The 12,455-nt window shown below is 51.0% G+C and overlaps 1 protein-coding gene across 7 annotated transcripts in view; it reads left to right on the top strand.

Moving 5' to 3' along the window:
• The window catches only part of EHMT1 (euchromatic histone lysine methyltransferase 1), a 78,576-nt gene that overhangs the window by 62,284 nt on the left and 3,837 nt on the right, over positions 1-12,455 (top strand). For all 7 annotated transcript variants that reach the window (XM_053996641.1, XM_053996645.1, XM_053996640.1 and 4 more), the window contains 7 exons: positions 19-173; positions 892-1,059; positions 1,423-1,567; positions 2,469-2,546; positions 3,820-3,935; positions 6,117-6,203; positions 11,284-11,362. In XM_053996641.1, coding sequence (XP_053852616.1) covers positions 19-173; positions 892-1,059; positions 1,423-1,567; positions 2,469-2,546; positions 3,820-3,935; positions 6,117-6,203; positions 11,284-11,362 — 828 coding nt within the window. The remainder of the gene's footprint in view (positions 1-18; positions 174-891; positions 1,060-1,422; positions 1,568-2,468; positions 2,547-3,819; positions 3,936-6,116; positions 6,204-11,283; positions 11,363-12,455) is intronic.

The raw sequence follows: 12,455 nt of genomic DNA, 5'->3' as shown, positions 1-12,455 counted from the left end.
TGTTTTCTTTCCCTCCAGGAGGAAAACATTTGTTTGCACTGGGCTGCTTTTTCTGGCTGTGTTGACATAGCTGAGATCCTGCTGGCAGCAAAGTGTGACCTGCACGCCGTGAACATCCACGGGGACTCGCCCCTGCACATCGCGGCGCGAGAGAACCGCTACGAGTGTGTGGTGTAAGTGCTCTGCTCCCCCCTCCCTGTCCCTCTGGCTGCTGCCTGGCAGGCTCAGGAGAGCCTCTGAAATGCCTTTGGTCTTTACACACAGCCCAGGATTGGGATGGAGGGCTTGTTTTTCTCCCAGGGTGGGGGGTATGAAGTACCAGCTGCTGCCAGAGCTGCTCAGAAAATCTGGTGTATTTTGGAGACTGAGGGGCTGTGCTCAGCCTGGGCTTCCCAGCAGGAAGGTGTCAGGCTTCCTTGATTAAAGCTTCTTTTTCCCCACCACTAGCATGGTAAAAAGGTGCCCTGTTACCTTTGTTCCTTTGCTTCATCCCTGCTCTGAATAAAGCCATCATGTTCTCACCAAAAGCTGGTGAGTATAAACAAGGGCCAAGTCCACCACCAGTTTCCTGTGGGGCTCTTCCATTTCCAGCCTACTCTTCCCACCCCATATCTTTCCCTGCCAGAGAGAGTTTCAAGCCTGTCTGAAGTTAGGCTGGTACCAACAAGGTACCTGAAGCAAGGCAAGGTTTGCCCAGAGCTCTCATGGGTGCCCAGAGCTTCTGTCAGAAGGATTCACTGAACCATGCTTAATAAAGAAAACTCAGGTGATTATTCACTGCTACAGATTCTTCCTCGTCCCTCGAGGGCTGGCTGGAGGATGTGATTCAGCTTGTTTTCCCCTTGCCTGGTTTCTCCTGGGGAATCCTTATCCTTCCTTGCTGTTTTGCAGTCTCTTTCTTTCCCGTGGCTCGGATGTCACTTTAAAGAACAAGGAGGGTGAGACCCCGCTCCAGTGCTCCAGCCTTAACTCTCAGGTCTGGGTGGCCCTACAGATGAACAAGACTCTCAAAGAATCATCTTCTGAGAAGCCTGCCCAGATAGAGAAGGTGGTGAGCAGGTGAGAATAGGGCTGGCTTTGCTTGTGGGTCATGAAATGGAGCCCTTGCACAGGGAAGCTGGGGGCCTGGTTTAAGAAAGAATTGTATACCTTCTTAAACTGCTGTGAAGGTCAGTGTGAGCTTAGCAAGAACTAAGCCCATGCTGATTCAGTCCATGCTTTGCAAATTTATCCTCCAAATGGAAATACTCACAAGCACAAAGAGCCATCTGTAAGGCAGGGTGGGAAAACATGAGCTCTGTTCTAGTCTGAATGGCTTTGAGTGCTCAGTGCTCCAAGGCAGTGATTCTGCCCCAGGATGGCATTTGAATGGCCCCTTGTCTGGGGGGGCTTTCCTTCTGTGACAATTCTTTCTCCTGACAGAGACATTGCCCGGGGTTACGAGAGGATCCCCATTCCCTGTGTCAATTCCGTGGACAGTGAGCCCTGTCCCAGCAATTACAAATACGTGTCCCAGAACTGTGTCACCTCCCCGATGGACATCGACAGGAACATCACTCATTTACAGGTGAGGGATCGTGCTTTCTTCCTGTTCTGGGCTCTGCACTGCTCCTCAGAACAGATTTGGCATTCCAGATGGGAATGTTGAGTCCTCGTATTGCCATCAGATTCCAGCTAAGGCTGAGTGCCTCACCTCCAGCTCTTGTTGTAGGAGATGGGATTTTGATTTTCTTCAGTTTTAAGGCTTAAGCTGAGCTCTGTGTTCAGCTGTAGCATTGGCCATCTGGTGCTGGCTGATGTGGCTCCCATTTATCCTCGTCCTCCCTCCTGAGGCTGCAGAGTCAGGGATTTGTTGTGAGACCTTCCCCATGCTGCCTTCCCATGGACTGCAGCAGCCAGGCCGAGCCAGGCTGTGATCCTGCAGTCCTGGAAGGGCTGGGTGAGAAAGCAGAGATGGGGAGGTTCAGGGTGAGGGTGAGGCCACAGCTCTGAGGTGGCTGAAGTGACCTTCCCTGGGCCAGTCCCTGTTGTGCAGCAGCCTGGTGGCAGGGCTGTGCTGGCTTGGGGATGCTGGGGAAGCAGCCAGCTGGAGTGGGAAGCTGCAGGGGTGGACTGAGACAGCACAGCTGCATCATCTCCCAGCTCTGGTCCCTCCTTGGAGCTTTCCTTGTCCTCAGGTGTGGAGAACAGCTCACAGGGCGTGGGGGAGGGTTCCAACAGGGGAACACCCTCCCCTGAGCAGTGGGGCTGGCTCAAAATGAGATCCTTCCTTGCAAGGCAGAGTCCTTGGGTGCTCATTGCACACAGAAATAAACAATGGACTAGAACTGCCACTGACTGGTGAAGCTGGTGATCCCTCTGGCCGAGGAGCTGCAGCAAGAGGAGGACATGTGGTTTCCTGCCCCAGTCACCAGTTGCAGTCTCAGTTGTGTGAGTGGTGTGGAATTAACCCTTTGCTTCTCTTGCAGTATTGTGTCTGTATAGACGACTGCTCCTCCAGTAACTGCATGTGTGGCCAGCTCAGCATGCGCTGCTGGTACGACAAGGTGAGGACACACAGCCCCCTCCTGGCTCACACCAGGGCCTGGGAGCTGAATTTTACCTAATTCAGTTCCTTGCACAACTCAAAGCCAGGTTGGACAGGGCTTGGAGCAACCCTGCTCTAGTGGGAGATGTCCATGCCCATGGAATGGGTTGGGATGAGCTGAGCTTTAAGGCCCCTTCCACCCCAAACCATTCCCTGCTTCTGTAATTCCAGCTCATTTCTTCTTGACTTAAAATGCCTGAAGTTATAGTCTCAGCTCTGAGACATGTGATAATCCAAACTGCCTGCTCAGGGCAGCTCTTCTTGTGTTATTTATTTGTGTTCCTCTCGTGCCAACTGAGCCATTAATTACACCCATGTGATAGGGAGCATTTAATAATCCAAGCGTGAAATCAGCTTCCATTTCAGAGCAACGTGGAAAGTGCTGTAAGATGTAAACAAAGGGAGGGGAGTAGAAAGAGAATTTTTTTTATCTGCTTTTATTTATTGTAATTCTTCTGGATGAAGGCAGAGTAAAGATGTTTTCACTGCCACATTGGCAGAAGTCAGGTTTGTTTTGGGTAAATGCTTCAACCCTCCAGGGAGGTTTTGAGATTCATCTTTGGACAGGTGCTACAAAGATGAGAAGTTCTGTGAATCTCTGCAGGTTTCTCCCAGGGGGAGTGTTGGCATCTTTCTTGGCTTTGTAGCCATTTTATTTACACATTAATAGGTGATTACACCTCTCAAGCCTTAAAAGCCAAATTTGTTAAATATGATAAATTACATCCATCACTTCCTTAATCCTGTATGTTGGTAAATAATTGAATTGTAGGGTTTTTTTTGGGAGTGTTATTTGGGAAGGTAGTGTGATTCAGAGAATTTGGGTGTGCTGGCCTTGGACTCTGCAAGTTCAGGCTTTTTTCCAGAGGCAGACTAAGCATCCACTCTCCCCTCCAGCACAGCAAATGGCAATAATAATGATGATGCACACCAGTTTTCTGCACAGCACTGGGAGGGTTTTTTTAAATGCTGTGTAGGGTGATGGCAGGCAGCAAAAATCTAAATTCTCTGTCTGTTTGCCAGCTGTGGGTGACAGTGGTGACTGTGCTGCTGTCAGGGTAGAGCAAAACCACTGCAGAACCTGAGCTCTGGCGCTGGGTTTGGGGAGCTTGGGGCACGACTTCACCTGGGGTTCTCTGGCCTGTTTTTACCCTGGGGGGAATTTCTGCCTGTGGTTTTGGGGATCCCAGGAGCAGACAAATAACCCAGTCTGGGGTGGTTCTCTCCTTCAGGATGGCCGACTCCTGCCTGAGTTCAACATGGCTGAGCCCCCCCTGATCTTCGAGTGCAACCACGCGTGCTCGTGCTGGAGAACCTGCAGGAACCGGGTGGTGCAGAACGGCCTCAGGTGAGCAGGAGGGGCAAACACAGCTGCTCTGGGCAGGACCAACCCCAAACCCATGAGCCTTCTGGCTCTCAGCTCGCCCATAATCCCACAAAACCCAGCATGGAAGCTGGGGCTGGTGGGATGGAAGTGGGTTCCTGCCTGCTGCCAGTGGGAATGGAGCAGCAGTGGGTTGATGAGCTCAATTAACATCTCAGTTAATATCTGCAGCCTGCCCATGGCACCATCAGGTGGGAACTGCAGTGTTCTTTCATCAGCTGACCATAAAACATACAAATGGCTTGTGGGTTTGCATGCACAGCCCAAGTGTGTCTCAGGGGGAGAGCTGAGAAGGACGTGACAGCAACAGAGCTGCAGAGTCTGAATTCAGATCTTGTAAGCCAGTACTCCAGATTAGAAATACAGGCCAGCGTGCCCAGACTTGGCTGCTTCAAATTTACAAGTTCTTGGCATGATTCCCACTGAATTGAATACCTGAATGCCTGTTGGCTTTGCTGCTCCAGGTTAGACTGCTGGGATTTTGGTGCCTGGCTAAAAATGTCAATGTTTTGGTTTGGACCTCTGCTATGGAGGAGTTTGCCACTACACTAAGTTCAAAGGGATCCCACTGGAAAAAAAACCCAACTTTTTAGAATTTCTTTGTAGTGCTGACAGCACTCTTTTTGCAAGCTTTGTAGTTGCAATGACATTTTGCACTGTTAAAAATAAGCAAGGAAGGAACTTGATGTGTTTCCTCAGAACTTTACCTCTCTCTGGTTTTCCCTGCCAAGCTCCCAAGCTCCGGTGCCTCCGTGGGTGTTTCTTCAGGAGCTGTACAGCTAGAGCTGTTGCTTTTGCATTTTTTGCCTTGCTGAAGTTTTTTTTTCTGAAAGATGGGAAGGGTTGGGAACCCAACATGATCTGGGAGAGCAGCTCTGCTGGGAAGGAGGGTCAGGTGCTGGGCAGAGCTCACAGTCTCTGGGGAAACAGTGGGGAAGGCTCCTGCCTTGGGGGTGCAGCTGACACAGGGGTGCTGCTGCTCCGTTTTCAGTGCTTCCTTTATCAGATTGGCTCCAAATTAACTCTGCCTGGCAGAGCACACGTATCCAGCTGGCAGCCTGGCCCAGCTCAGCTGGCAGGCTCAGCTCTTAGCCACGACCCCACTGCCACCAGATCTGAGCTGGGCTCTGCTCTGCTCTGATGGACAAGCCAAAAGCTGGGGGAGCTTCCCCAAGCCCCAAACCCAGTGTTAGACCCTGCTTCTCTGAGAGCAATCACTCCCCTGAGGTCATGGATTGTCCTGGTGAAGCTGTGGGCAAACAGGATAACATTCACATCCCTTGGTTTGAGCTGACAGTGCAGGAGGGAGTGGGTGGGGGGAAGAGAAGTACTGGGAAAAGCAACAGGGTGAAGTTAAGGTGAGCATCAGATTTCACTTAATTCCGATAACAGCGTTGCTGAGAGTGGGTTTTGGTTCCCTCAGGGATAGAGCAAGCTTTTCCTAGCCCTGGAGACTGTTCATCCTGCACTTAACTCAGGTTCTGGCTGAGCATGAGGCAGAATGACTTACAGGATTGTTTCTCTGCCTATAAACCCCATCAGTAAAATTCCACAGAGCAGCTATTACACCAAGAAGTCTCAAGTTGCAGCTTTTCTTTCTTGTCTTTCAGGCAGCTGGATATGATGGAATTGCTGAATGGCCTGGCTTTGGCAGAGGGCAGAGGGGTCAGAGCACTTAGCTCAGGGTGTTCTTTAGTCCCTGGGAGATCCCTGCCTTCTCCCTCAGCACCACTCCACTGCTGTAAATCCCCTTCCACCTTCCCTGCTTCCCCCAGGGCTGCGTGGAGGGGAAGGAAATACTGCTGGTGGGATCCTGATATCCTCTGTAAATCATCATCACACAGAGCATCCAGCCCTGTGCCCTCTTCCCCAGCTCCTTGGTGTGCACCTGGGCAGGCAGAAGGGGCTGACTGGCACCTGTCCCTTATCCCTGGGCTGTTTCCATGCCAGCATCTGCCCACAGCTGGGAGCTGTGGGAGTGGAGCATCCCTGCAGGGTGAGAATGGGAGGGTGAATATTAAAATCCTCTGGGAGTGTGTGCTGATGGAAGGTGCTGGCTTTTTGCTCATCTCTCCATGAGAATTCATTCTTTCCATGGAGTGCTGCCATCAGTATGGCTTCATTTCCTCTTTTCCCCTTTTCCAGGACTCGGTTGCAGCTTTACCGGACACAAAAGATGGGCTGGGGAGTGCGGACGATGCAGGACATTCCTCTGGGAACCTTTGTGTGCGAGTAAGTTGTGCAGCTTTCACCAGCCCAGCACCCCAGCACTTCCCAAATCCAGCCCTGAGTGAGCTGTGCAGCTTTCACCAACCCAGCAACCCCAGCACTTCCCAAATCCGGCACTGAGTTGTGCAGCTTCCATCATCCTTTCCCAAATCCAGGACTAAGGTGTTCAGCTTTCACCATCCCAGCACCCCAGCACTTCCCAAATCCAGCCCTGAGTGAGCTGTGCAGCTTCCATCATCCCAAAAACCCCAGCACTTCCCAAATCCAGGAGTAAGTTGTGCAGTTTCCATCATCCCAGCAACCCCAGCACTTCCCCAGGGCACACGTGGTTTGCTCCCCTTCAAGGAGAGGTTTTCATGCAAATCAAGCTGGCATTGAGCTCAGCTGCCTGCCCTCAGCCAGAGGTTTCCTGACTCCAATTCCTGCTGTCTGTCCTTCTTTTCATAGTGTGGAGCTTTCTCCATTGCCCTCTGTTTTGCTGGGATCTGTGCTCAGCTCTTCCCCCTTTGAAACACAAGTGGTGGGGGAAAAACACTTTTGGGTTTTGCTGCAAAATGTGCTGAACTCCTGTGTTTGCCACAGATATGGGACACTGCAGGCCAGGGCAGTGTGGAGCAACTTTCTCTGCTTCAATCCTGACTTCTCCAGAGGTTTTCCAGTGTCACAGCTCTGGCTCTAGTCTGATTCAGCCAAACAAGGAAGCACTTGGGGTTAAGCACATGTTTTGGCCCTGACTCAATAAAATACTTAGGCACAGAAATGTTCAGATTTATGTCAAGTGAAAAACCTGTCATCAGACCCCACAGTTTGAGGCTTTCAAGTGGTATATGTACTTTATTAAATAGTTTGGAAATTGTTTCCTTCATTGCAGTACTACAGTGACTGAGGATCTTCTAAATAAGGCTGGACTCATGTCCATTGTGGAAATAGGTGCTGGTGGATTTTAGAACTAGTTATTGGTGTGTTATGGAATTGGGTGGGGGATTGAGGAAGATTATTGCAGTATTTAAAAGAAAAAGTGAAGGAAAAGATAATTCTGCAGTGAATTGGCCAAGTATTTCTTCTGTGTCAGGAGCTGCCAGCTGCTAAAATATTTTTTTAGAGATAAAGCCAAAAGCTGCTGTCTGTGGGGGTGTCTCAGGGCTGTCCCTAAGTACCAAAGGTCCCAGAATCGTGGTGCAGTGCCCAGGAACAGCAGAGCCTGGGACTAAACTGCTCCCAAGGAAAAAAGGCAGTGACTTCACCAAGTCCTGCTGGAATGCCAGCACACAGGAGGAGCAGGCAGTGAGGGGGCAGCCCAGGGAAGGTGTGATGAACACAGACATTGCAGAGCACGTGGGGCTGATGGGGTGCAGATCCCACAGCCTGACTGCCCCCAGCCTTGCCAGGAGCTGCTGGCACTGCTTCACTGCTGGGTACTATCTTCATTAGCTAAATGAGCTGCTTACTAAACAGCTGAGCTAATTAATATCATGCCCATGCACATTTCCTCCTCTGTCACACACTCATTTTCTCACTCACCAAATCCCAGCCCTTGGCTCCGTGAGTCCTTCCTGTGACTCTCTATGAGCATCCCATAGATCTGGTTCCTGCTTTTCCTCCTCTCTGGAAAGCAGCCCCAGTGCTGACAGTGCTTGGGGCTGCCAGGACACAGCAGATCCCAGGATCAGCTGCTCTGGAAGAGCATTTTGTGTTAAACACCTGAATTAGAGCCCTGGGTGGGCAGTTGCTTAGTCCAGTGGTTATTGCTCTGCTTTGGAAGGATGATTGTATTTGTGTGACCTTTATCCTGTAACTGTTCACAGGCACCAGGAGAGGCTGAGGGAGCTGGGAAGGGGCTCAGCCTGGAGAAAAGGAGGCTCAGGGGGGACCTTGTGGCTCTGCACAGCTCCTGACAGGAGGGGACAGCCGGGGGGGATCGGGCTCTGCTCCCAGGGAATCAGTGAAAGGACAAGGAAAAATGGCCTCAAGTTGCACCAGGGGAGCTTCAGATCAGAGATGTGAAAATGGCTTTTGCTGAAGGAGTGGTCAGGTGTTGGAATGAGTCACCCAGGGAGGTGTTGGAGTCACCACCTCTGGAAGTATTCAAAAGACATCTGGATGTGGCAGCTGGGACATGGTCTGGGGTGATGGTGGTGGTGCTGGGTTCATGACTGGACTCAGTGGTCCTGAAGGTCGCTCCCAGCCTTGATGATTCTGTGACTCTGTAACTGCCTCCTGTCCCTTCTGCACAGCCCTGGAAGCAGCAGCTTGGCGAGGGTGATGCCTCAGGTTTGAGCTTTTCTATTTTTCACATTCTGAGCTGCTTTAGTCTGTGGGTCTGGGCTTCACATCAGGGGATGGTGAGCTCTGTGCACAGAGCAGGGACACAAAACAATTCCTGCTCCAGCTGGGCACCAAGGACAAATGATCCAAATCTCAGGCCCAGGAGCACAAACAGCGTGGGCTGGAGAGAGAAAAACAAGCAGGATGGGAGTGCCTGGGCTAAAGCTGGAATGGGACAATGAACTGCAAGGTGCAAATGGAGCAGAGCTGATCCCAGTGAGAGCCCCCGGGAGCGCTCGTGCATTTTGGGACCATTTTGGTTCATCTTGGGTGCAGCCCTGGCTGGGCTCTGGTGCTGCCCAAGGTGGATCCATGGAGGCCTTTGAATAAATCCCTGCTTTATTCTTTAGCTCTGCCCAGTCTCTGCTCCAGGGCAGCCCTCACAAGGCATCAAGGGGAGGTGTGGCAGTGTCACCCTCCTGTCCCACAGGGCTCCCATGGAGCCTTCAGGCTCTGCAGCCCCTCAGGGCTGTGCTCATGGGCAGGTTTCTCCCTGGCCTCAGAATTTGGTGCTGTTTAGAAGCTGCTGTTGCTCACCCTGTGCTGCTGCTGCTGCTGTGGGCTGGGTTGAATCTGTTCTGTTCATGCTTGGTTGGTAGGTGGTGGAGCTGCTCCTTCTGGAAACAGCACAGCTGCTGCTGACTTTTGTTGGAGAGGCTGGGAATTAGTGGGATGCAGAAATCAGAGGATCTGGTCTGTTCCTTTTGCATCCATTTATGGTTTTTGAATATTTGCTTTCTGTTCCAGTGGTACTTTAGGAAGGTGCATCAAGCCAGGTGTTTCAGCCACACCTTCAGGCAGAGAAGCCCCAGGCCTGCTGTCTCCCACATCCTGTGGCAAACACTGGAGCCTGTGCTGGGGACTGCTCGTTGCTCTTGCTTTCTGCACAAAGTCCCCTCTGATCACAGAATCATTAAGGTTGGAAAAGATCTCCAAGATCATGTGTTCCAAGCTCACTCGAGTCCAGGCTGTTTGAGCAGTGATGAGCAGCCCTGAGAAGCTCTGGGATGGAGTTATTTGCCATCAGTGTGCTGAACATCCTGCTGGGGGGAAAGACACTGCCTCGACCACAGGAGTTCTTAAATGAAGGGGCTCCTGCTGGTTTTTGGGAGGAACATGCACCTCTTGCACACCCTTCCCTAACTTTGGGCCTGGAAAATCAGGGACCTGTTAGTATCTTTGAACAGCCTTGGAAAGGAAATGAGTTACAGGAATAAACTTTAAAGGAGCATTAAACCAACGATTTTTAATTTGATTGTGGTATTTTATTTCATGGAATTATAAACCTGCAGTGGCTGTCCCTGGGCGTGGGGCCTCTCTGAGCAGAATTATGCAGCTGTTCTCAGCTGCTGCTGCCTGCTGGGCCTTTCCACAGCAATTTTTCTCCCTCTCTGGCCACCTTTCTATGCTTTAGGCCTCCAAGGAGTGGGTGATCTCCAGTAGTGGAGCAGTGAGGGCAAACAGGAGGCTCCCAGTTGGGAAGTACAGCCAAAAATCCCTGGTCACAGAGCGCAGGGATCCTCTCCAGGTTCATGTTTCCTGGCTCTCCTCCTCCCCAGCCTGGGAGTTAAATGCTGCCTTGAGCCCTGGAGGATTGGAGGCAGTTGTTTAACACTTGGAATATGCCTGAGGGCTGCAGGAGTGCTGTGAGAGCAACTGCTGGCCATCATGGAGGTTCTGTTGATGCTGCAAAGAATATTTATCCATGTGGTGAATCCTTTGCTTGAAATAATCCCTGTTTCATTGCAGGCTGGGAACCCTTAACATACCAAAATCACAGAAACACAGACTGGGGTGGGTTGGGAGGTACCTTAAATCCCATCTTTCCACCATCCCAGATTGCTCCAAACCCTGGCCTTGGACGCTTGACAAGCTGCTGTGCTGCTGCTTCTTTCTCACACCCTCCCTCAGTCCCTCCACTCTGAGTCTCTTCCTTCGACTAAAGCAGCTCAGGGCAGGAAGTGTTGAACCTTGACAGTCCAAAACTGTTTAAAATGGAAACAGGGAGACAGAGGTGGGAACACCAGTGCTGTGGGGATTCCTGCAACCAAGGGGGTTTGCATCAAACCCAGACCTCTCTGGCTGTGTGGTCCTTCTCAGCAAGCCCAGGCCAAGCAGCACCTGCTTCATTCTCCTTGGAGGACCTGCCTGTCACCTGGTTTTACAACAGGGTGGCTGTATCTGGGACCACAGCTCACATTTATCCTGGTTCAGGAGGGATTTAGAAGGGATCCAGGGATCCTGCCAGGTTAGCTTAGACCTAAGACTTTTAAACCAAAACTTTTGAAGTTGTGTAGCCTATAATTGCTCAAAATATCCTGGGAAATACATGAGGGGCAGACCCAAATGTTTTGTTTCGAGGTGTGAACAGCATGAGCACTGCAGTGGTTGTGGGACAGCCTGAGTCTGACCAGGAACTTCAGGAGACTTGGATTCATGTGTTGATCTTGGCCAACAGAGAGATTTGCAAAAGGAAACTTAGTCCTCAGGAAAAAAATAAATCAATTTTTAATATTAAAGTAGTTTTAATATCATTACCGTAATTTTTAATATTATTTAAGTGTTGCTCTGAAGAGGTGGAGTTTGGAGCCAGATTTTCACTGCTGGAAGTTAACAGAGCTCAGTTTGGTGGCTTGGAGCTGGCACACTGTGGCTGTGCCTGCCCATTGTGGCTGGGCTGCTGTTTGGGGTGTTTCTCTCTCCCCAGAAAGAGGTGTTGGAGCCTGTGATCACATTCCTGCCTGTCCCTGTCCCACAGGTACGTTGGGGAGCTGATCTCTGACTCCGAGGCCGATGTCCGTGAGGAGGACTCCTACCTCTTCGACCTGGACAACAAGGTACTGTGTCTGCAGAGTCCACCAGACAAACCCCAGGTCCTGGCTCCCCAGAAGAGCCCAGAGAATGATTGTCTCCATCTTGATGAGCAGCAAAATCCTGCAGAGAGCACAGATGCTGTGCTTTAAGTGGAAAGGTGGTTGAGGTGAGAGTTAGGGCTGGTTAAAAGGGCAGCAGAACCAACATGTGCTGCCCACACCACTTTTGAGCAAGATGCTCTTCTGTCAAACCCCTTGGAGCATCCTGAGGTCAGTTGTCCAGGTTTTGGGACTCCCAACCTGGCACCTGTGTGATTGGCAGCTCTGTGAGTTCTTCATGAAGTGATGATGAGCTGAAAGATTTTTTAAAAAAACCCAACAAACCCTGTTCACTCAGAAAGGATCCATCAGGCACCCTGGCAGGGGCTTGTTCTGCTGTTTGTTCCCCTGCTCTGCTCTGTGAGGGCTCTCAGGGCAGAAATTTTGATTTGCAAAGTACAATCTCAAAGTTTTCAGCAAGGGCCTGACTTCAGGCTCTGCCTGGGAAAGGAGAAGTGAGAAAAGGTGAGCTGGGGACTCACAGGAATGGGGAGGCTTCCAAGGAAGGCTGTAAAACACTCTGTGCCTTGTTTCTGTCATCAGCTTGTGACAAAGAAGCTTTGCTTTATTTTTTTTCCTCTTTTTTTTTTTTAAAGCAACACACATTTCAAGAGCTGAGAAAAGATAAATAATGAGTCTGGTGTGCAAACAGGGGGTCAGACTGGAATTAGAAGTTGAAAAGGATTTTAGCCTGGTTTATCAGCAAGAGCCCACCTGGGCCCTGCCCTGCCTCTTGCTTAGCCCTGACTGGCAGCCCTGAGGGAGAGCCTCTGTGCTGGCTCAGGGAATCCCTCAGGGAAGCAGGAAGGGAGACCAAGGTGGAGCATCTGGAGAAAAGCAGGCACCAAATCACTGGGGGCTGGTTAAAGCTGCCCATCAGGCTGGGCAGAGAGGGGCAGGGCAGAGGCAGCAGGTTCTGTGTCCTCCAGAGTGATGGGGCATTGCAAGAGTGTGAATCCCAACCTGGGGAGCCTCGAGGTCCTGGTGTGTCTTGCAGGAATGGCTTGAATGGACTTGT

Source organism: Vidua macroura, chromosome 21 (genome assembly GCF_024509145.1).
Source record: "Vidua macroura isolate BioBank_ID:100142 chromosome 21, ASM2450914v1, whole genome shotgun sequence".
Taxonomy (NCBI): domain Eukaryota; kingdom Metazoa; phylum Chordata; class Aves; order Passeriformes; family Viduidae; genus Vidua; species Vidua macroura.
Note: the sequence above shows the minus strand (reverse complement) of the source record. Positions and strands in the feature narration are given on the sequence as shown.